The sequence below is a fragment of the Oncorhynchus clarkii genome, chromosome 1 (assembly GCF_045791955.1).
Source record: "Oncorhynchus clarkii lewisi isolate Uvic-CL-2024 chromosome 1, UVic_Ocla_1.0, whole genome shotgun sequence".
Classification (NCBI taxonomy): Eukaryota; Metazoa; Chordata; class Actinopteri; order Salmoniformes; family Salmonidae; genus Oncorhynchus; species Oncorhynchus clarkii.
Window position 1 is genome coordinate 19,886,727 of NC_092147.1, and position 23,749 is coordinate 19,910,475.

Below are 23,749 nucleotides of genomic sequence, written 5' to 3' on the forward strand. Positions count from 1 at the left end.
TCTTTCATGTGTCCATTTATCTAGATTGTTCCACTGAATACATCTTGTCACTCACTATCATGTCAAACCACTAGGTTCCAACTAAGGGGGGAACAAGAATGAAGGAACACTAAAACCAGACAAGCTTTATATAGTGTGCATACAATACAAAATGCCTTACAATAACAGCTGGACATCACATACAGTGAATATGTTCTTCCCTCTAGAGCATTTCCCTACAATTTAGAATAACCAGAATGAAATTGGCTAGAATTATCCCTCTCCCACCCGTCAGCATGGCCTCTGCTCCCCAAATGAAAAGAGTCACAGGGGTGGTGTCTGGGCAGCTCCCCTGAGGATAGGGCCAGTCTGCAGGGCATGACTGAAACCTCCGTTGTCTGGTCGCTGCCTGGTCCCTATAGCAACAGCCATGGTGGCTGCAGGCTGCAGACTGGGGGCCTCCAAACACATGCACATAATTAATGTGATTATATAGATATGTCAACCCTGTCACCTTCCAGTTCATTAAGCCAGACACTCTCCCAGACCTGTCAGAGGCTAGTAAAGGCCTGAATCTGCCTGGCCTTAAGAGCAGAGCAACCCCCGCCACATACATTTTATATAGGCCTTATACCAGGAGGAGCAATAGAGGGTTAGGTAGAAAATTCTCAGAAGGATGTCAAAGTACTCATAATAGCGGTTTTGACATCATTGTAAAATGCTCCGTGATCTGAAAAGTATTTTTTCAGAAATTTCACTCAAATTATTTAAAAAAAATGTTGTCAAACAGAAAAAGATTGTTAGTGAAACAGACATTCAAGATCAGAATCTCAGCCATCCATAACAAAGTTCCAATGTGTTATCTGGTCCCATCTAGTTCTGTGCTCGAGCACTATCGATATCCTCCAATGAAACATTCCCACCTCACCAGCACGTGAAGGCTCAGATAAGTCAGTCCCTCCCGAAATCTTCAATAAATCATTGGGGCGGCAGGGTAGCCTAGTGGTTAGAGCGTTGGACTAGTAACCGGAAGGTTGCAAGCTGACAAGGTACAAATCTGTCGTTCTGCCCCTGAACAGGCAGTTAAGCCGTCATTGAAAATAAGAATTTGTTCTCAACTGACTTGCCTAGTTAAATAAAGCTAAAAAAAAATAATGTTTTAAAAAAAAGGGCCTTTCTGGCTGTGTCTGAGGGAAGGTCCTGTTCCTTAGCACTGTACAAGCTGGTTTTACCAATATTATTTCACAGTAAGTGATATCCACAAAAATATGTCAAATTTCTCAAATTGTATAAGTTAGCATCACATTGCTACAAAGCTATATGATATTGAACAGACTACGATCTAAAAATCTAAATATACTTACAAATATTTGTCTATATCAGATTGTTGAGACACAATAAGTGCAAGGCAATTATCAATAATTAAGGTCAGAGGTGAATGCCCAATTCAGCAGCTATACTCACCGTTGTCATGCATGGTCTTTTGTCAAATGATTAACTTTGAAGGACCCCCATCTTTTATCACCCTTATCTCCTATGCTTTATAAGAACGAAAAAGGTGTCATTGGGAGAAAATAAAATCTGAAATGTACAATTTGCTGGGATAATCAAAACATGTGATTTTGGCATACTAAAAACTAAAGATTGAAAAGAATCATAACAATATTCAATTATTGTTTTATTAAGCCACACAACCAAATAAAAACACTTGTACACAACTAAAGTTACCGCCATGCATTCAGAAGTCTCTTAATTGTAAAAACAGCATCTTCATACAAACCACACACACCGTGAAATGATTAGCGAACATTCAATCAAATAAATCACGTGCCATAAACCATGACCCAAACGTACAGCAGCACGACACCTGTACCTTTCCAACACAATATGACCAGGGGCAATAGAGTAGAAATAAATACATTAAAAAACAAAACGTTGACACTACAATCAGCAACGCATTTCAGACCTAGGTTTAAGTTAAGTGAGATTTGTTCTAAGCCTACATCTGTAAATTATAGTTTGGCAGCAATAAAAGACAAAGTACCTTGTTCAAACAACAAACTTTGCTGAGACTGAAAGATGGTTGATAACAGGTAAATTTGGCCAAATCCAGTCTGGAGTGTTATCAAATGATACAGATAAATGTCTATCACCAGTCTACCATTTTACAGAGAAAAAAACATTTCATGAAAAAAGATCATATCATTGACTTAAAATCCCTGAGTTTCCAGGCACTTGGAATTCCTCTTTGAATACCTTCATTAAATAAACACAGTAACTGATCCTCTGTGCTTCGTTTTAAAAGGTGGATATAAATGATTAAGGAGAATGAACAGGCGAGGCCCGAGTTTGATCAATCAATACACAAGTGGTGATGACTGCTACATAGACTGAACTCCATGGGTTCATGACAATCGGTACGGTATTAGCAGAACTATAGGACGACAATTTTAAAAACCATCAAGAGCTTCTGAATCTGTCTAATAGAAAACTAGGCTGTAGTGTAGTGGTACCTTTTTCCTAATAGTAAAGTCTCATTTGCAGCATTTAACAATATTATGTGATGAAAAATGAATAAGGTTAACACTGGCATAAGAGAAATGTGTTAAGTAGCAAGGGACAGAGTTGACCCATTATACTGCATCTCCATCATAGTCCCCAGGCAGTCACAGGCAACATGATCTGTGTCCCACAGGACAACAAAGTAGTAGTGTGTCAGAAGAAAGCCTCGTGTCTTTTTTTCTTCTTTTTACATCCATGACACCTTAGTTACAGTAAGACAAGAGCACCCATCCTGTCCTTCTGTTGTGTTAAAAGAGTTTTACCTGCCTACATCACACTGGGCTTGTGTTAGCTAGGTATTGTGGATAGTGTAGTTCTGTGTATTCTTCCTCAGTTCTGCATGAGGTACTGGTGGAAGTAGATGCCAAACAGGCTGCTGATGACCTGGCAGGCGGCCACCCACCAGGTAAGGAAGGCAAAGAGGCCTCTGAAGAAGAGTGGGGTGAGGACGGAGCGCAGGGCTGAGAAGCCCTCTGTCAGACGAGCCACCGTGGCCTGGATGTCCTCCTCCATGTACTCCACCCCATCCTCGTCCTCCTCCAGCCCTGGCAGGACAGGAGTGACCGTTGGCATTACCAGGGCAGGAGTCACCCCCGGAGCCTGCTCCGCACCACTCCATGAGAAGTCACCTGACATACAGAACAAAAACACAGCAGAAGGCCGTTACCACATGAGACATTCTAAATGAACAACTTACAGGCTACAAATACAGGTAACTGCCAAAATATAGGAAACACCAACATAAAGTGTCTTAATAAGGTGTTGGGCCACCATGAGGCAGAACAGCTTCAATACACCTTGTCATAGATTCTACAAGGGTCTGGAACTCTTGGAGGGATGCGACAATTCTTTCATGAGAAATACCACCATTTGGCGTTTTGTTGATAGTGGTGGAAAACTACGTGTCAGGCACCGCTCTAGAATCTCGCAAAAGTGTTCAATTGGGTAGAGTTCCTGCTTACTGACACACACCATGTCTGAAATGTCTTGCCTACTTCTAACAGCATTTGCCCACAACAAAAACATTTTAAAAAACGCAACAATTAAAAAAAAAAATTTAAAGTTACAACTCAAATAAGGAAATCAATCAACTGAAATAAATTAGGCCCTAATCTATGGATTTCAAGACTGGTAATACAGACTGCATCTGTTGGTCAGATGCCTTCAAAAGAAAAGGGTGTGGATAAGAAAACCAGTCAGTATCTGGTGTGACCACCATTGCCTCATGCAGCGCAACACATCTCTTCAATGGCTGTGCGAAGTTGCTGGATATTGGCAGGAACTGGAACACGCTGTCATACATGTCAATCCAGAGCATCCCAAACATGATCAATGGGTAACATGTCTGGTGAATATACAACAGGGAAATTTTCAGCTTCCAGGAAATGTATACAGATACTTGCAACATGGGGCCATGCATTATCATGCTGAAAGATGAGGTGATGGCGGTGGATGAATGGCAAGACGATGTTCCCCAGGATTTGTTCACGGTATCTCTGTGCATTCAAATTGCCATCAATAAACTGCAATTGTGTTCGTTGTCCATAGCTTATGCCTGCTTATACCATGACCCCCCCATGGGGCACTCTATTCACTTTGTTGACGTCAGCAAACTGCTTGCCTACACAACGCCATGCATTTGCCCGGTACAGTTGAAATCGTGATTCATCCATGAAGAGTACACTTCTCCAGCGTGCCAGTGACCATCGAAGGTGAGCATTTGCCCACTGAAGACCCTGGTCAAGACGATCAGCACACAGAAGAACTTCACTGAGACAGTTTGAGCAGAAACTCTTTGGTTGTGCAAACCCAGCTTCATCAGCTGTCCGGGCAGCTGGTCTCAGACAATCCTGCTGGTGAAGAAGCCGGACGTGGAGGTCTTGAGCTGGCATTTTTACGTGGTCAGCGGCTGTTAGGCCAGTTGGACGTACTGCCAAATTCTCTAAAACAAATGTTGAGGCGTTGAGAAATTAAAACACTCAATTCTCTAGCAACAGCTCTGGTGGACATTCCTGCAGGCAGCATTCCAATTGCACGCTCCCTCAAGACAACTGTGGCATTGTGTTGTAACAAAACTGCACATTTTAGAGTGGCCTTTAATCGTTTCGAGCACAAGATGCAACTGTGTAATGATCATGCTGGGGATCTTTTATTTCAGCTCACGAAACATGGGACCAACACTTTACATGGTGTTTATATTTTTGTTCTGTATATACTTACGGTCAAAAGTTTTAGAACACCTACTCATTCAAGGGTTTTTCTTTATTTTTTACATTGTATAATAACTGTGAAGACATCAAAACTATGAAATAACATATGGACTCATGTAGTAGCCAAGAAAAGTGTTAAACAAAATATTTCTTCAAATAGCCACCCTTTGCCTTGATGACAGCTTTGCACACTCTTGGCATTCTCTCAACCAGCTTCACCTGGAATTATTTTCTGACAGTCTTGAAGGAGTTCCCACATATGCTGAGCACTTGTTGGCTGCTTTTCCTTCACTCTGCGGTCTAACTAATCCCAAACCATCTGAATTGTGTTGAGGCCAGGTGATTGTGGGGGGCCAGGTCAACTGATGCAGCACTCCATCACTCTCCTTCTTGGTCAAATAGTCCTTACACAGCCTGGAGGTGTGTTGGGTCATTGTCCTGTTGAAAAACAAATGATTGTCGCACTAAGCACAAACCAGATGGGATGGCATATCGCTGCTGAATGCTGTGGTAGCCATGCTGGTTAAGTGCGCCTTGAATTCTAAATAAACCAAAGAGTGTCACCAGAAAAGCACCCCCAACTCCATGCTTCACGGTGGGAAATACACATGCAGAAATCCTCCGTTCACCCACACCGCATCTCACAAAGACCCAGCGGTTAGAACCAAAAATCTCCAATTTGGAGTTCAGACCAAAGGACAAATTTCCACCGGTCTAACGTCCATTTCTCTTGTTTCTTGGCCAAAGCAAGTCTCTTATTATTATTAAGTCCTTTAGTAATGGTTTCTTTGCAGCAATTTGACCATGAAGGCCTGATTCACACAGTCTCCTGAACAGTTGATCTTGTAATGTGTCTTACTTGAACTCAAACATTTATTTGGGCTGCAATTTCTGAGGCTGGTAAGTAACTCGCCGTCTTCCATTCCTGTGGCGGTCCTCATGAGAGCCAGTTCCATAGCGCTTGATGGTTGTTACGACTGCACTTGAAGAAACTTTCAAAGTTCTTGAAATGTTCCGTATTGACAGATCTTCATGTCTTAAAGTAGTGATGGACTGTAGTTTCTCCTTGCTTATTTGAGCTGTTCTTGCCATAATATGGACTTATCCCTATTTGGTAAAAGGCCATCTTCTGTACACCACCCCTACCTTGTCACAACACAATTGTCTCAAACACATTAAGAAGGAAAGAAGTATCGCAAATTAACCTTTTAACAAGGCACACCTGTTAAATGAAATGCATTCCAGGTGACTACATCATGAAGCTTGTTGAGAGAATGCGTGTGCAAAGATGTCATCAAGGCAAAGGGTGGCTATTTGAAGAATCTCAAATACATTTTGATTTGTTTAACACTTTTTTTGGTTACAACTTGATTATTAACTTGTTATATCATAGTTTTGATGTCTTCACTACTATTCTACAATGTAGAAAATAGTAAAAATAAAATCCCTTGAATGAGTAGGTGTTCTAAAACTTTTGACCAGTAGCGTATACTGTGTACTAATCGTACTATACACACACACACACACACACACACACACACCTCTTCAGAACGTACTGTTTAGTCAAAATGAACACAGTAACCAAGAAATATCAACAAAATAGGCTCACCAATCCTGAGAATGTATCATCTAACGCACAATTGCGTTGATTCCCGCCATTTGTTCATTTGGGTACAGCGGGTCCCTTTTTCTCTTTATCAACGGATTATCAAACAAGCGTGAGTCTGGAAAGATAATTCTCTTCCTCAAAATGTCACATTCTATAAAAAACAACACCTATGCTCCTTTGAGATGCCTCTTTCAGTCACTGAGATCTCTTCTTCTAGCCATGGTATCCCAAATAATGGCCAACTAGCCATCTCTATACATGACCCTAAGCATGATAGGATGTTAATTGCTTAATTAACTCAGGAATCACACCTGTGTGGAAGCACCTGCTTTCAATATACTTTGTATCCCTCATTTACACACGTATTTCCTTTATTTTGGCAGTTACCTATAACATCAGGCATTATGGTGAAGCGGTTGGTAAATTATCATGACTCCCCATTTTTAAATTGTAGAATGCAGATTCTCAGCAGTCACTGAAGGCCTCACTGAGATTAGAGTTGTTGCTTATGTTGTTAGGTGCTGTACATGTCTTACCCAGGACCTTCAGAGCCAGGGTAGAGAAGAGGAGGAGTAGAACAGGGATCACGTACTGCAGGGTGACTATGGTCAGGTAGCAGAACACTCGGGTCACCTGGAAGGACAACAAAGACTCATGGATACAGGTTTCCTCTGTCAACTAAGGTTGGGCAGTACCTATATTTTCAAACCATTTCTGTACCATACCAGGGTATACGGTATTACCGGAAGTGCACACAAGGGGCGCTATTTCTAAAACAATTTAGGCAACAGGGATCTTGAGCCAACAGAGATTGTATGTCTCTGCTGTAAGCAAGAAGCTTGATCTTGCCACTTAGCTAGAAATCTAGCCAATTAGCTAGAAAGTTAGCAAAGCAAATGCATAGCTGGAGCCCTGAGCTGGAGATAGATTTCTTAAGGTGTCGAATTATAGTTATACTTACCTTATAGTTTAAGCAGTGGCGTAAAACGCCCCAGCCCAACCCCTCTGCCCCCCCAAAAAGTGTATGTATGCATGCATAACTTTTTTTTTAAAACAGTATTGAAAATCATATTGTTGGTAATTCGAAAAACAAAATGGCTGGTTTAGAGGTTTAGGCATCTTTACCTTCCTCTGGATGTCGATGGCAGCGATGCGTCCTGCCTCCTTCTTCATCTGGTCCACCCACTTCTGGGACAGGTTGAGGTAGGCCTGCATGTGGTAGCGGGTCAGGGCCAGCCTCAGGCAGCACAGCACCACCACCGTCCACAGACGAACACTGTCAAACATCGCGCTTGACATACTGGGATGACACACAGAGACGTCAACACTAGGAGTAGAGCTGTTGCGGTGACTGCAATACCGCCACACTGGCAGTCATGACCACAGTCAAATTCCACATGACCATTGAGTCACGTTAATCTCCTCTTATGCATTCTGGACATGTGTTGTTAGTACCCAACTGCTAATGGCAGTGTACTCCGATCTCTATAGTCCCTCTAACCACTGACATCAATGCAAATTGGATCTCAAATCATAGCAAACACTTATCAGAACAGTTTTTAAAACCCACCTCACTGATCCATCAATTTAAAGAAAAATTCAATAACAGGTTGAATCGGAGTGGAAAACATGGTCATTGTGGATGTTGTTTCAAAGCCAAACAATGAAGTGGACAGTGCTTTCTAAGGTGATGATCAATTCAAAACACCCATACACATATTAGACCTTATGGATACATATAGGCTTGAGCCCAAGCCCGAAAAAACCCTGAATGAAAATTATTTTTCCTTATACAATACATAGCTAATAGCCTACCGCTTACGACACACGACAGATTTCTTTATATATATATATTTTTTTTTTATACATATTTAAGATTTTTTTGGTATATAATTGGTCTAGCCAATACTCTAAAATTAAACACATTATACTAGTCACCTTTGAGAGTGGACTATATACACTTATGGATACTGGATGGACTGGTTACCTTATGCTATCCACGAGTCTGGGAAAGTACACATAGGCAATACTGTTGGTTCATTGATTGTGTAAGGCGGCTTACAGTTAAATACAAATTCACAAATTGTAGGCCGTTATATTTTCATAATGAATAGGCTGACACTTCCTTTAGCTACACAATCTCACCACTGTGCGTTTCCATCTCCTCGCTCTCTCCTTAATTCCTTTCGAGAGCGCAGAGATCGGGACTGTCAGTTTAATTAAATATGTTTCATTGTAAAAACATTTTACTACCTATATTCCTTAACAGATTTAACTTGCCTTATCAAATTAAGCACTAGAGAGCTGCAAGAACATGGTTGGAGAGCCCATGGCATACAAAGTGTGGGCGCAATATCACCTGTCACACAGCAAGAGGCTGCATGCTCCTCAAATAGTGGCTGTTGCTTGGAGTGAAATAAGTGTTATAAGCCCAGACATCTCTATATGCAATCTTGTGTGAAAGCAGAGTTGAGATGGTTGCCACTAAAAAGACGATCCAAGCTGCTACTATATTTATTTCTCAGCTGCTTATATTAAGCACATGCGCTGCTATAAAACCAGAGTAGCTAGCTGGTCTGGTTACAAAACAAACCGCGGGAAAGTGGCCTTCATTCGCTATTCGAGTGCCCATTTGATAATGGGCCATTCCAAATCTAAACAAATGTGACATACTAGTTAATTGAGACTATCATCAATAGTCTATAGGTCGCATCATGCAGCTCATAAATGTTAGTATTGTTTGACATTCTAAGATTCGTATCATTCACAACTAGATTAACTCTAAATCAAGCGTATAGGACCTTTCAAATGATCACTTGTACACTCAGCTCCAGAATGGGAAAAATATCCTTTATTTTTACTATAAAATCATATAATATAAAATGGCACAGGACTAAAAAGCATATCTTGTCTGCTAAATTAACTATCCTAGAACCTACGCATGGCCAGATAACATACAGTAGGCCCACTCATAAAATCGGTTCTTCTGAAATACTGTACATTCTCTTCATATGTTTCTTTAGACCTACCCAAAATAAATCATGGATTTATTGAGATGGTGTATATTAAATGGATTTGTTAAACTTCTTTAAAAATGTACTGTAATGTTCCAAAGGCTAGCATCAGCGGCTTGTATGTGTGGAGACGCTAAACGTGCTGATGTTAATTAACGGTCAATTACCGTGAGACCGGCAGTCAATTGCATGACAATAACCAGCTGACTAAGTTTCATGACCGCCACAGCCCTAAGAAGGAATGAGCACAAGGGTGCCAAACAGTCATAATTGTAATATTTCATAATTGAAGTATAGGAAATCAGGGGATGCACAAGAGTGGAATACAGCAAGTATATACATATACTACATGACCAAAAATATGTGGACACCTTCTTGTCAAACATCTCATTCCAAAATCATGGGCATGAACATGGAGTTGGTCCCCCTTTGCTGCAAAAACAGCCTCCACTCTTCTGGGAACGTTCCATTAGATGTTAGAACATTGCTGCGGGGACTGGCTTCCATTCAGCCACAAGACCATTAGTGAGGTCGGGCACTGATGTTGGGCGATTAGGCCTGGCTTGTAGTCGGCGTTCCAATTAATTCCAAAGGTGTTCGATGGGGTTGAGGTCAGGGCGTTGTGCAGACCAGTCAAGTTCTTCCACACCGATCGACATTTCTCTATGGACATTGCTTTATGCATGGGGACATTGTAATGCTGAAACAGGAAAGGGCCTTCCCAAACTGTTGCCACAAAGTTAAAAGCACAGAATCGTCTAGAATGTCATTGTATGCTGCAGCGATATGATTTCCGTTCACTGGAACTAAGGCGCGTAGCCCGAACTATGAAAAACAGCCCCAGACATTACAGTTGGCACTATGCATTGAGGCAGGTAGTGTTCTCCTGGCATCCACCAAACCCAGATTCATCAGTCAGACTGTCAGATGGTGAAGCGTGACTCATCACTCCAGAGAACACATTTCCACTGCTCCAGAGTCCAATGGCAGCAAGCTTTACACTACTCCTGCTGATGCTTGCCATTACGCATGGTGATCTTAGGTTTGTGTGCAGCTGCTCGGCCATGGAAACCCATTTCATGAAGCTCCAGACAAAGTTATTGTGCTGACGTTGCTTCCAGAGGCAATTTAGAGCTTGGTAGCGAGTGTTGCAACCAAGGACAGACGATTAAGCACTTCAGCACTCGGTGGTCCTGTTCCGTGAGCTTGTGTGGCCTACCACTTCGCGGCTGAGCTGTTGTTGCTCCTAGACGTTTCCACTTCACAATAAAAGCACGTACAGTTGACCGAACTGACTTGTTGGAAGAGTGGCATTCTTTGGCGGTGCCACGTTAAGTCACTGAGCTCTTCAGTACGTGACATTCTACTGCCATTGTTCAGCTATGATTATTGCATGCCGTGTGCTCGATTTTATACACGTCAGCAACGAGTGCGACTGAAATAGCCAAATCAACTAATTTGAAGGGGTGTCCACATACTTTTGTACATATAGAGTACCAAGACACACACTTACAGCGTGACCGAGGTCTTCCCCATGGGAGCGTTCCCCAGGAAGTCCCTAGCGATGGGTTTGATCCACAACACGATCACCACCACTGGAGCCAGAAAACTAATGTGCAACAGAATCCTACAGGAAGCAGATAACACCGAACAGGAAGACATCACTAGTGGAGCCAAGTGGTTATTTGGTTTCACAGCTAAATCTGTGTTAGTGTTCTTACTGGATGAATGGGCGGTCTGAGTTCATCTGAACTGCGTCCAGGTGGGTCTGGGCTAGGCGGAGGCCAGGGAAGGCCAGCAAAGCACCAATAAAAGCACAGATGGCAGCCAGACCCAACTTCACAGTCAGCTTGGTCACCGGGACTCTGATGGGAGTTCAAATATAATAAACATTAGAGAGAACATTTGCCAACACACAGATCACTAAAAGCATATCATCAGTCCATTAATGACTATTCTATGGACCCAAGTTGTGATTTACATATTTATTTTAAATAAATTTAAGCTGTTCAATGAAAAGATACTTACGACCACTCAGCAAAGCCTTGCTGTTTTGCGAAAACTTCAAGGTTGTCAAAAAGACTGTTAAAACCTGCAATACAAAAGCAGAAAAATTATAAAATGAACTAAACAAATCACTGTTGTGTGTTATATATATTTGTTTTTTTATTACAAACACACACTGTACAGAACATTAGGAACACCTGCATGGGATCAATATCATGCCAAATGTATTGTGAACACACAGCATGCATTTTGTATTCGTGTATCATGATCTGTACCAACCCACAAATGTAAATCACTATCCACAAACAAACACCTTTTGATTTGGTATTTGTAAATCTATATATTGCATTATAATTTTTTTTTAGAACAGCAGATATGCAGGTCATTTCCAAGGACCTTAAGGAAAATGACTGCCATAAAGATTTGCACATAGAGATATGCGCAAACATGACAGATACGGCAAACCTGCAACTCCATATTTGGAAGAGCTTAGGTCACCTGAATTTTGTCAGGGATTTGACAAGAAAAATACAAAAAGTTATCAAGCTTAAAAAGCGATTTGTAGTCGTATGGGGGGGGGGGGGGGGGGGGAAGGCTTTGTACCCGTAGAAAGAGATTTCTATAAAATCGCTGGCAGCCTCTCGTTCGGCCATGTTGATGCCTGCCTTTCAAGGCTGCAGAAATGATAGTATGGTAACCATAATGTTAACCATATGTGTACAATGTAAAGAATCGAAACCCTAGATTACTCTATATTTGCAACACTATTGCAGTGTACACCCGTTTGTAAAGCTCACCGCAAAAGTAGTCAATGCCATATTTGGGCGATGAACACACAATACATTTGGCATGATCCCATACAATTGCTATTTCCATGACAGAGTCACCTGGTCAGTCAATGATCCCTTATTGATGCCACAATTCCACTTCAAAATCAGAGTAGACGAAGGGGAGGAGACAGGTTAAAGAACACATACATTTTAAGCCTTGAGACATGGATTGTGTCAGAAGTTTACATACACCTTAGCCAAATGCATTTAAACTCAGGTTTTTCCCAATTCCTGACATTTAATCCTAGTAAAAATGTGTCTTAGGTCAGTTAAGATCACCACTTTATTTTAGAGAGAATGATTTAGTTCAGCTTTAACTTCTTTCATCACATTCCCAGTGGGTCAGAAGTCTACATTCACTCAATTAGTATTTGGTAGCATTGCCTTTAAAATTATTTAACTTTGGGCAAACATTTCAGGTAGCCTTCCACAAGTTTCCCACAATTTTTGCCCATTCCTCCTGACAGAGCTGGTGTAACCGAGTCAGGTTTGTAGGCTTCCTTGCTCACACGCTTTTTCAGTTCTGCCCACACATTTTCTATAGGATTGAGGTCAGGGTTTGTGATGGCCACTCCAATACCTTGACTTTGTTGTCCTTAAGCAATTTTGCCACAACTTTGGAAGTATGCTTGGGGTCATTGTCCATTTGGAAGACCCATTTGCGACCAAGCTTTAACTTCCTGACTGATGTCTTGAGATGTTGCTTCAATATATCCACATCATTTTTCTGCCTCATGATGCCATCTATTTTGTGAAGTGCACCAGTCCCTCCTGCAGCAAAGCATCCCCACAACATGCTGCAGCCACCCCCGTGCTTCACGGTTGGGATGGTGTTCTTCGGCTTGCAAGCTTCCCCCCTTTTCCTCCAAACATAACGATGGTCATTATGACAAAACAGTTCTATTTGTTTCATCAGACCAGAGGACATTTCTCCAAAAAGTCCCCATGTGCAGTTGCAAACTGTAGTCTGGCTTTTTTATGGCGGTTTTGGAGCAATGGCTTCTTCCTTGCTGAGCGGCCTTTCGGGTTATGTTGATATAGGACTCATTTTACTGTGGATAGATACTTTTGTACTCGTTTCCTCCAGCATATCCAAGAAGTCCTTTGCTGTTGTTCTGGGATTGATTTGCACTTTTCACACCAAAGTACATTCATCTCTAGGAGACAGAACGTGTCTCCTTCCTGAGCGGTATGACGGCTGCGTGGTCCCATGGTGTTTATACTTGCGTACTATTGTTTGTACAGATGAACGTGGTACCTTCAGGCGTTTGGAAATTGCTCCCAAGGATGAACCAGACTTGGAGGTCTAAAATAAATTCTGAGGTCTTGGCTGATTTCTTTTGATTTTCCCATGATGTCAAGCAAAGAGGCACTGAGTTTGAAGGTAGGTCTTGAAATACATCCACAGGTACTCAAATGATGTCAATTAGCCTATCAGAAGCTTCTAAAGCCATGACATCATTTCTGGAAAGATTCTAAGCTGTTTAAAGGCAGTCAACTTAGTGTATGCATGTAAACTTCTGACCCACTGGAATTGTGATACAGTAAATAATCTTTCTGTAAACAATTGTTGTAAAAATGACTTGTGTCATGCACAAAGTAGATGTCCTAACCGACTTGCCAAAACTATATAGTTTGTTAACAAGAAATCTGTGGAGTGGTTGAAAAACGAGTTTTAATGACTCCAACCTAAGTGTATGTAAACTTCCAACTTCAACTGTACATGTGCCATTCAGAGGGTGAATGGGAAAGACAAGATATTTCTTCCCACAACTGTGGGAAGCATTGGAGTCAACATGGGCTAGCATCCCTGTGGAACGCTTTCGACACCTTGTAGAGTTCATGCCCTGACGAATTGAGGCTGTTTTGAGGGGGGAAAGGGGGTGTAACTCAATATTATTAAAGTGTTAAATGTTTTGTACACACAGTGTATATCCCCATGGGACTGCTGTAGTACGGGTTAGTGTCGTGGACATACCAGGCTCCAGGCCAAACTCCAGGTAGTCTTCTCTGACCACTAGCACCAACATGGCCACCAGCAGAGATAGGAAACCAAAGGCCAAGCACACTGAACGCTCACCCCCCTCATCAGACCGGAAATAGTGGCCCATCAGGGAGTGGAGGGTTTTCCTGTGAGAGAGGGTTAAGGGCAACACAGGGACAATCGGGCAGTCCCTCAACAAACAACTCCAATCAAGGAGGAGCACAACAGGTGCATTTGAGTGTTTTTTTGGCAACCGTGCATGTTTAATAGCAAGAACCCCCTCTTCAGTTTAGAAAATGCTGTCATAATGCTGTGCTGATAAACATTTGCAATACATGTTAACACGCTATACTTCCTGTTGCAAGTTTCATACTGTTTTTGAATGGGCGTCAAGCTTATATCATCAAATTCATGAAAACTTGCTCACTTAAGATACATGTCAAATTATATTTGTGGATTAATTTACTTCTACCTGATGCCTTTCATGAAGGTTTGACTGAATTTTTATTTTTCCATAATCAAAAAGCAAATTAATTCAAAAATACAAATATCATTTCACATACTGTATCTTAAAATGACCACGTTTATGATTTTGATTATAAGCTTGAAGCCCATTCAAAAACAGTACGGGACTTGCAACAGGAAGTAGGCGGGACTTTCATAGGGTTATTGATGTATACAAGGAGCCCACTTTGTAGAAATTGACACCAACAGTTTTTACATGGTGATAACACTGACAAGTACAGTGAGTACAACTTAAGTCTTAAGAATAAGTTAAATTCCATTTTCAAGTTAAAATTGTAATACAACTATGGGATCTCAGAGAAGGTGAACTGAAGGATACAGGCAGCAGAGAACAGTCAGCACACACCAGACGGCCCCAATGTGGACCTCCATGGCAGGGTCAACTACACAGAAGTAGCCCTCAGTGAAAAGGTAGATGCCCATCGCATACACTGCAAAGTCAATCAACCACTGGTACTCCAGGAAGAATCGCAGTACTGAGAATGGGAAAGGAGAGACAAAGCAAAAATATTGTAAGGAAAAGATAATGCAAGGGCTTGGAGGGCTTTTCAGTCAGCAGTAGTGGTCATGCTTTTGTTTTATTTACCAAGGGCATCAAGGACACCAATTGGAGCTTTTTCTAAGTTAAGGTCGATGTCCTTCGGCACTGTGAGAGGCTTGCTGTCCCCATTCTGTCTCCTACAAAGAAGAAGTCAGCAAACCTTCCCTGTAACAGCACAGTCTACTATCATAACAGTGATACAAAATAAAAGACACCACTTATACTGTATCATCATGCCCCCTCCTCAGCTCACACCTGTCTCTCCTGCTGGGCTTGCTGGGCATCTGTTTGCCTGCCAGGGCGCACAGCTCTCCTTCAGAGGGGTGTTTGAACCGGAATAGACTGAAAGGATCAAGTTATATTTGTTTTAAACATATATACATTGCAAGTAGTTGGCTAGTAGTATGACTGTTGTTTTACTCAAATCTATTCACTATGATTAGGCAATTTCTCATACCATCATGATCTAACAAGGAATAACTCCAAACCACTATCAGGATGTCTCTACAACCAACCTCCAAATCCACTTCTGCATGACATTTGTGTACATTACTTTACCTGCCATTGCATAGAAGCCAGCGGGCAAAAGAACAGTGTGGAGTCATTCTCTGCATGATGCTAGCAGCCAGCAAGCTGACCACCAGCTGCACTCCAATTAGCGCCTGTTCAGACAGACAGACACACACCTTGTTAATCAAAGTAGCTACAGTACAAAAAGGGGTCAACCGAACGTTTGTAGACAACCAACATGGAGTTTCCTGAGAATTGTTTCAGCCGACACAACTGCTGCGTGTCTCAAAGGTGTCGCTACTACACGTGTCGAGAGTGGGGGGTGCCCTCTTACAACTGTCAGTCATTCAGCTTTTCCAGGAAGGAACCAAGTCCTCATAAGCCAATGAAAAAAATGACCCAAGATAGCCATGACATGGGGAAGTGCTAGCTTTGAAGGTTACCATCCATGCTAGCAGCCCAAGTAAGCTAGCTAACGGTGTGCAACGTGTCCATGGCTAATATAATGCAATAGCAATTTATGCTAACTTCAAACTGACATATAGCCAGCTCTCAATTTGAAGATAACCTGAAGCAGTAACTGTGACCAGTAGCGACATTTTACCGGTAGCTGACATTTCTAAGCTAGCTACCTAGCTATTTTGTAGCCAAAAAGTACCTGCCGCAGAGGCTAAACGCTATAGCTACAAGCATTTGAATTAGCTAGCGAAGCATTACATACTGGTTGCAAGTGGACACAGATGAAACATCTAGCTACTCACCATCTCTCTTCAACGAACTGAAGTATATGTTCGTAGTGTTAGCGACACACATGTGTAGTTTAAGTGTCTTGACAACTGATCAAAGATGGCAGATAAATTAAGATTGTTTACCATTGAACATAAATTGTAAGTTCAGGTCTCCTTAACTGACACCAATGCAATAGCAGATGGGTCTGGTCTTCTTAGTTCATTGCCTTTAATTTAACTAGGGGGGGACGCTTCCTTTTCCGTCTCTGAGCTGATGACATTATGCTACTGTAGGCAGGCCTGGATTTGGGTTCCACAAACCGCAGAAAACAAGCGGTTTCATTGGCTCGAATAGATGTCTGTTCACGATTTCTTTGGATCCCGTTACAAACTATGCCAAAAGTGGTGGAAGACGCCTAGTAAGAAAATATACCTCAATCACAATAATAATGTATTTTCTAATGTAGAAAATAAATAGTTGAACCTGCTTAGCAATAAAAAAAAGCCTAGTTTTATAGATACTGTATCATAAAGCCAAGTATACGTAGACTACTTTCACAGCTGTCCAAACCAATCACACTGGGCTTATTATTGTGGGAGTTGTAGTTTCTCATACAAAGTGATGAGACGCTTAGTCTTTTCGCTATATTTTGCAGTTTTAGCAAAGATAATTTACAAACTTTGGTTGTATAAATACACCTAGTACGATTTTATTGAGAAAGCACGCCACTTTTGTCAAAATTGAACATATGCAGCAGATTATGAAAATGAACGCATCAAGTTAGGTGAATGAGAATGAAGTTAGGAAAAGGGTTAGCTAAAATGCAAGAAGAAAAAAATCTACTTTTGACATCAATTTGACCGAAGCTGTATCGCTTCTAGACATGACCAGCTAGTACCCATACCAAACCACATTTGCTAGTACTGCAGGTGAGACTTATGAACACTGAAAAAATATATAAACGCAACATGTAAATTGCGTCCCATGTTTTATGAGCTGAAATAAACGATCACAGAAATTTTCCATACGCACCAAAAGTGTATTTCTCTCAAATTGTATGCACACATTTGTTTACATCCCTGTTAGTGAGCTTTTATCCTTTGTTAAAATAATCCAGCCACCTGGTAGGTGTGGCATATTAAGAAGCTGATTAAACAGCATGCTCATTACACAGTTTCACCTTGTGCTGGGGACAATAAAAGGCCACTCTAAAATGTGCTGTTTTGTCACACAACACAATGCCACAGATGTCTCAATTTCTGAGGGAGTGTGCAGTTGGCATGCTGACTGCAGGAATGTCCACCAGAGCTGTTTTTAATTTCTACCATAAGCCACCTCCAAATTCGTTTTAGAGAATTTGGCCGTACGTCTAATCGGCCTCACAACCGCAGACCACGTGTATGGTGTTGTGTGGGTGAGCGGTTTGCTGATGTCAATGTTGTGAACAGAGTGCCCCATGGTGGCGGTGGAGTTATGGTATAGGCAGGCATAACCTACAGACAAGGAACACTATTGCATTATCGATGGCCATTTGAATGCACAGAGATACTGTGATGAGATCCTGAGGCCCATTGTAGTGCCATTCATTCACCACCATCAACTCATGTTTCAGAATGATAATGCATGGCCCCGTATCACAAGGATCTGTACACAATTCCTGGAAGCTGAAAACGTCCCAAGTTCTTCCATGGCCTGCATACTGCCTTAATTTTTTAACTGCCTTAGTTTTGCTAACTGCCTTAACTTTGCTGAACAACAGGAAGAGTAGCAGCTGCTTTGACAGCAGCTAATGGGTATCCATAAGAAATACAAATACGCAATAGACATGTCATCCGTTGAGCATGTTTGGGATGCTCTGGACTGATGTGCACGACAGCATGTTCCAGTTCCCGCCAAAATCCAGCAACTACGCACAGCCATTGAAAAGAAGTGGGACAACATCAGCCTGATCAACTCTATGCAAAGGTGATGTGTCACGCTGCATGAGGCAAATGGTGGTCATACCAGAAACTGACTGGTTTTCCGATCCACGCCCCTACCTTTTTTGTAAGGTATCCGTGACCAACAGATGCATATCTGTATTCCCAGTCATGTAAAATCAATAGATTAGGGCCAAATTAATTCATTTCAATAGACTGATTTCCTTGTATGAACTGTAATCTTTGCATGTTACGTTTATATTTTTGTTCAATATACTTAAGGGTTATTTGTGTGTTTAGGGATGTGTTGTTGCTGTGCTAGTAATTTGTTTGAAAGCCATTTGAGGACCACCAATGTTTGGGGTGTGGTCAATTGTACTCAAATGTACAGTGCCTTGCGAAAGTATTCGGCCCCCTTGAACTTTGCGACCTTTTGCCACATTTCAGGCTTCAAACATAAAGATATAAAACTGTATTTTTTTGTGAAGAATCAACAACAAGTGGGACACAATCATGAAGTGGAACAACATTTATTGGATATTTCAAACTTTTTTAACAAATCAAAAACTGAAAAATTGGGCGTGCAAAATTATTCAGCCCCCTTAAGTTAATACTTTGTAGCGCCACCTTTTGCTGCGATTACAGCTGTAAGTCGCTTGGGGTATGTCTCTATCAGTTTTGCACATCGAGAGACTGACATTTTTTCCCATTCCTCCTTGCAAAACAGCTCAAGCTCAGTGAGGTTGGATGGAGAGCATTTGTGAACAGCAGTTTTCAGTTCTTTCCACAGATTCTCGATTGGATTCAGGTCTGGACTTTGACTTGGCCATTCTAACACCTGGATATGTTTATTTTTGAACCATTCCATTGTAGATTTTGCTTTATGTTTTGGATCATTGTCTTGTTGGAAGACAAATCTCCGTCCCAGTCTCAGGTCTTTTGCAGACTCCATCAGGTTTTCTTCCAGAATGGTCCTGTATTTGGCTCCATCCATCTTCCCATCAATTTTAACCATCTTCCCTGTCCCTGCTGAAGAAAAGCAGGCCCAAACCATGATGCTGCCACCACCATGTTTGACAGTGGGGATGGTGTGTTCAGCTGTGTTGCTTTTACGCCAAACATAACGTTTTGCATTGTTGCCAAAAAGTTCAATTTTGGTTTCATCTGACCAGAGCACCTTCTTCCACATGTTTGGTGTGTCTCCCAGGTGGCTTGTGGTAAACTTTAAACAACACTTTTTATGGATATCTTTAAGAAATGGCTTTCTTCTTGCCACTCTTCCATAAAGGCCAGATTTGTGCAATATACGAATGATTGTTGTCCTATGGACAGAGTCTCCCACCTCAGCTGTAGATCTCTGCAGTTCATCCAGAGTGATCATGGGCCTCTTGGCTGCATCTCTGATCAGTCTTCTTCTTGTATGAGCTGAAAGTTTAGAGGGACGGCCAGGTCTTGGTAGATTTGCAGTGGTCTGATACTCCTTCCATTTCAATATTATCGCTTGCACAGTGCTCCTTGGGATGTTTAAAGCTTGGGAAATCTTTTTGTATCCAAATCCGGCTTTAAACTTCTTCACAACAGTATCTCGGACCTGCCTGGTGTGTTCCTTGTTCTTCATGATGCTCTCTGCACTTTTAATGGACCTCTGAGACTATCACAGTGCAGGTGCATTTATACGGAGACTTGATTACACACAGGTGGATTGTATTTATCATCATTAGTCATTTAGGTCAACATTGGATCATTCAGAGATCCTCACTGAACTTCTGGAGAGAGTTTGCTGCACTGAAAGTAAAGGGGCTGAATAATTTTGCACGTCCAATTTTTCAGTTTTTGATTTGTTAAAAAAGTTTGAAATATCCAATAAATGTCGTTCCACTTCATGATTGTGTCCCACTTGTTGTTGATTCTTCACAAAAAAATACAGTTTTATATCTTTATGTTTGAAGCCTGAAATGTGGCAAAAGGTCGCAAAGTTCAAGGGGGCCGAATACTTTCGCAAGGCACTGTATGTGTTTGTTTATTCAAGTGTGACATTGAAAGTGTTAAGTTATTCCACAGTAATGATGTATTTTATTGAAAGTTTATTTCATGAGTTTGGAGAGTGTCAGAAGGGAGTGTTTTGACTCAAATTCTTTCTTTCTTCAGAGGTTTTGTCACTGTTTTTGGTCCTACACATACAGTTGAAGTCAGAAGTTTACATACACCTCAGCCAAATACATTTAAAATCAGGTTTTTCACAATTCCTGACATTTAATCCTGGTAAGAATTCCCTGTCTTAGGTCAGTTAGGATCACCACTTTATTTAAGAATGTGAAATGTCAGAATAATAGCAGAGAGAATGATTTATTTCAGCTTTAATTTCTTTCATCACATTCCCAGGGGGTCAGAAGTTTACATACACTCAATTAGTATTTGGTAGCATTGCCTTTAAATTGTTTAACTTGGGTAAAACGTTTAATTAAGGTAGCCTTCTTCAAGCTTCCCACAATAAGTTGGGTGAAGTTGGGTGTAACTGAGTCAGGTTCGTAGGTCACCTTGCTCGCACACGCTTTTTCAGTTCTGCCCACAAATTGTCTATAGGATTGAGGTCAGGGCTTTGTGATAGCCACTCCAAGACCTTGACTTTGTTGTCCTTAAACGATTTTGCCACAACTTTGGAAGTATGCTTGGGGTCATTGTCCATTTGGAACAGCCTACCTGATTAAATAATAGTGAAATAAAAAAAGAAATGCTTGGATTCATTGTCCATTTGGAAGACCCCATTTGCGACCAAGCTTTAACTTCCTGACTGATGTCTTGAGATGATGCTTCAATATATCCACATAATTTCCCTCCCTCATGATGCCATCTATTTTGTGAAATGCACCAGTCCATCCTGCAGCAAAGCACCCCCACAACATGATGCTGTCAACCCTGTGCTTCACGGTTGGAATGGTGTTCTCGGCTTGGCAGCTTCCCCCTTTTTCCTCCAAACATAATGATGGCTATTATGGCCAAACAGTTCTATTTTTGTTTCATCAGAACAGAGGACATTTCTGCAAGAAGTACAATCTTTGTCCCCATGTGCAGTTGCAAACCGTAGTCTGGCTTTTTTATGGCGGTTTTGGAGCAGTGGCTTCTTCATTGCTGAGCGGCCTTTCGGGTTAAGTCGATATAGGACTCTGCATTTGGAAATTGCTCCCAAGGATGAACCAGACTTGTGGAGGTCTACATTTTGTTTCTGTGGTCTTGGCTGATTTCTTTTGATTGTCCCATGATGTCAAGCAAAGAGGCACTGAGTTTGAAGGTAGACCTTGAAATGCATCCACAGGTACACCTCCAATCGACTCAAATTATGTCAATTAGCCTTCACAGAAGCTTGTGAAGCCATACATAATTTTCTGGAATGTTCCAAGCTGTTTAAAGGCACAGTCAACTTAGTGTATGTAAACTTCTGACCCACTGGAATTGTGATACAATGAATTATAAGTGAAAAGATCTGTCTGTAAACAATTGTTGTAAAAATGACTTGTGTAATGCACAAAGTAGATGTCCTAACCGACTTGCCAAAACTATAGTTTGTTAACAAGAAATTTGTGGAGTGGTTGAAAAACGAGTTTTAATGACTCCAACCTAAGTGAATGTAACCTTCCGACTTACAACTGTAGTTGTATGGACTTGGTCAGACTTGGTCTAAAGTCTATGAAGGCACTGTTGTATTGGCAGTGATGAACCATCCAGAAGCTATAGAACTGAGAACACCCTGTATTCTCCAGAAGCTGTAGAAATGAGAACACCCTGTATTCTCCAGAAGCTATAGAACTGAGAACACCCTGTATTCTCCAGAAGCTGTAGAAATGAGAACACCCTGTATTCTCCAGAAGCTGTAGAACTGAGTACACCCTATATTCTCCAGAAGCTGTAGAACTGAGTACACTGTGTATTCTCCAGAAGCTGAAGAACTGAGTACACCCTGCATTCTCCAGAAGCTGTAGAACTGAGTACACCCTATATTCTCCAGAAGCTGTAGTACTGAGTACACCCTGTATTTTCCAGAAGTTGTAGTTTGGCGGGAGTGACCCCAAAAGTCTCCTGCAAGGCAGAGTTCAGTGCAAAGCGAAATTCAGGAAGATGCTGATCCCACCTTGTGTGCTGATCCCCCTCTAATGAAGCAATCATCCCCTTCAGGGTTCGGTTTACCCTCTCGGTCAGGTTGGTCTGAGGATGGTAAGCTGTGGTCAGCTTGGCAATTACACCCCAGTAGGTACAGAGCTCTTTGTATATTCCTGATATGAACTGCGGACCTCGGTCAGAGAGGATTTGGTCTGGAATTCCGAATCTGGTAAAGACCTCCCGTCGCAGAATTAGAGCAATGGCTGATGCAGTGGCTTTGCGGAGGGGAAACAACTCCACCCACTGTGTGTAGTAGTCCAATACCACCAATAAAAATCCATGAGGTCAATTCCCAACATTTCATTTGGATGGTTCACCACGGTCTGCTGCATTTTCCCGGCAGGTCTGCCAATGTCTGGTTTGTATTTCTGGCAGACTTTACACTGCTGTACAAACTTCCGGGTATCAACCCGCATGCCTGGACAGTAAACCACCTCTTGCAGTCTTCGGTAAGTCTTAAAAACTCCAAGATGGCCATTCATGGGATTAGCATGATAAACTTGGATTATCTGGTCACTCAATGTAGAAGGAATGAAGACGCGATAATGGGTGCTGTGTATTCCATCTCCTCTTGGAGTTTTTCGATACACTTTATCCTGAATTATGCTATACTTATCATTGAAGAGACTCTTTGAGTCTTCTTCAGACAGACTCTTGTGGATCGCCATGATGGCAGCATCCTTCTGCTGTGCTCTCCATACACTCTCATCATCCAGAGGAAAGGAATCATCCAGACACTTAGCGGTAGTGTAAGTGCTGCACAAGGGAGGACAAACATTGGCAGTCTCTGTAATCCGAGAAAGGGCATCTGGTACAACATTCAATTTTCCTTTGCGATACTCAATGATGAAGTCAAACTTCTGCAGTCTGATAGACCAGCGAATAAGACGGCTGTTGGTCTTGCCTGATGCCAGAACCCACTGCAGAGCAGCGTGGTCTGTGACAACGGTGAAGATCTTCGCCTCCAAGTAGTAGCTCCATTTCTCCAAAGCCCAGACCACAGCGAGGCACTTCCTTTCAGTTGTTGAATAATTCCACTCGGCTGAATTAAGGGTGCGACTTGCGTAGGCAAGAACTTCTTCTGTTCCAAGTCCCTGTTTAGGCGGCAATTCTGTAGCGGTATTTATTAGAGAGGGGTTAAGAAAGATTTTGTTCGGGCGTCGGCCTAGAGTGTA

General features: G+C 41.7%; 1 protein-coding gene across 3 annotated transcripts; it reads right to left on the reverse strand.

Annotated features, from left to right (window-relative positions):
* Window positions 1-110: 110 nt before the first annotated feature.
* Window positions 111-16,791, reverse strand: LOC139381508 (transmembrane protein 161A-like). Of its 3 annotated transcripts, none has more exons than XM_071125150.1 (12): window positions 16,533-16,791; window positions 15,820-15,923; window positions 15,517-15,603; window positions 15,307-15,398; window positions 15,040-15,196; window positions 14,190-14,341; window positions 11,403-11,466; window positions 11,096-11,239; window positions 10,888-11,001; window positions 7,486-7,660; window positions 6,897-6,993; window positions 111-3,170 (listed from the first exon to the last, which is right to left on the reverse strand). In XM_071125150.1, exons 1-12 carry the CDS (start codon window positions 16,533-16,535, stop codon window positions 2,872-2,874), a joined length of 1,488 nt encoding a protein of 495 aa, XP_070981251.1. In that variant the 5' UTR covers window positions 16,536-16,791; the 3' UTR covers window positions 111-2,871. The 3 variants fall into 3 exon arrangements, with proteins under 3 accessions (XP_070981251.1, XP_070981327.1, XP_070981409.1); XM_071125226.1 differs by having other exon boundaries at window positions 1,639-3,170; window positions 16,644-16,781; XM_071125308.1 differs by lacking the exon at window positions 10,888-11,001 and having other exon boundaries at window positions 1,641-3,170; window positions 16,533-16,770.
* Between the last annotated feature and the right edge of the window lie 6,958 nt (window positions 16,792-23,749).

Coding starts and splice junctions, on each gene's coding strand:
- LOC139381508 (XM_071125150.1), bottom strand. Junction 15,604..15,819: donor TGGCTTCTATGCAATGGCAG/GTAAAGTAATGT, acceptor TGATCCTTTCAG/TCTATTCCGGTTCAAACACC. Junction 3,171..6,896: donor CCTGGCTCTGAAGGTCCTGG/GTAAGACATGTA, acceptor TCTGTATGTCAG/GTGACTTCTCATGGAGTGGT.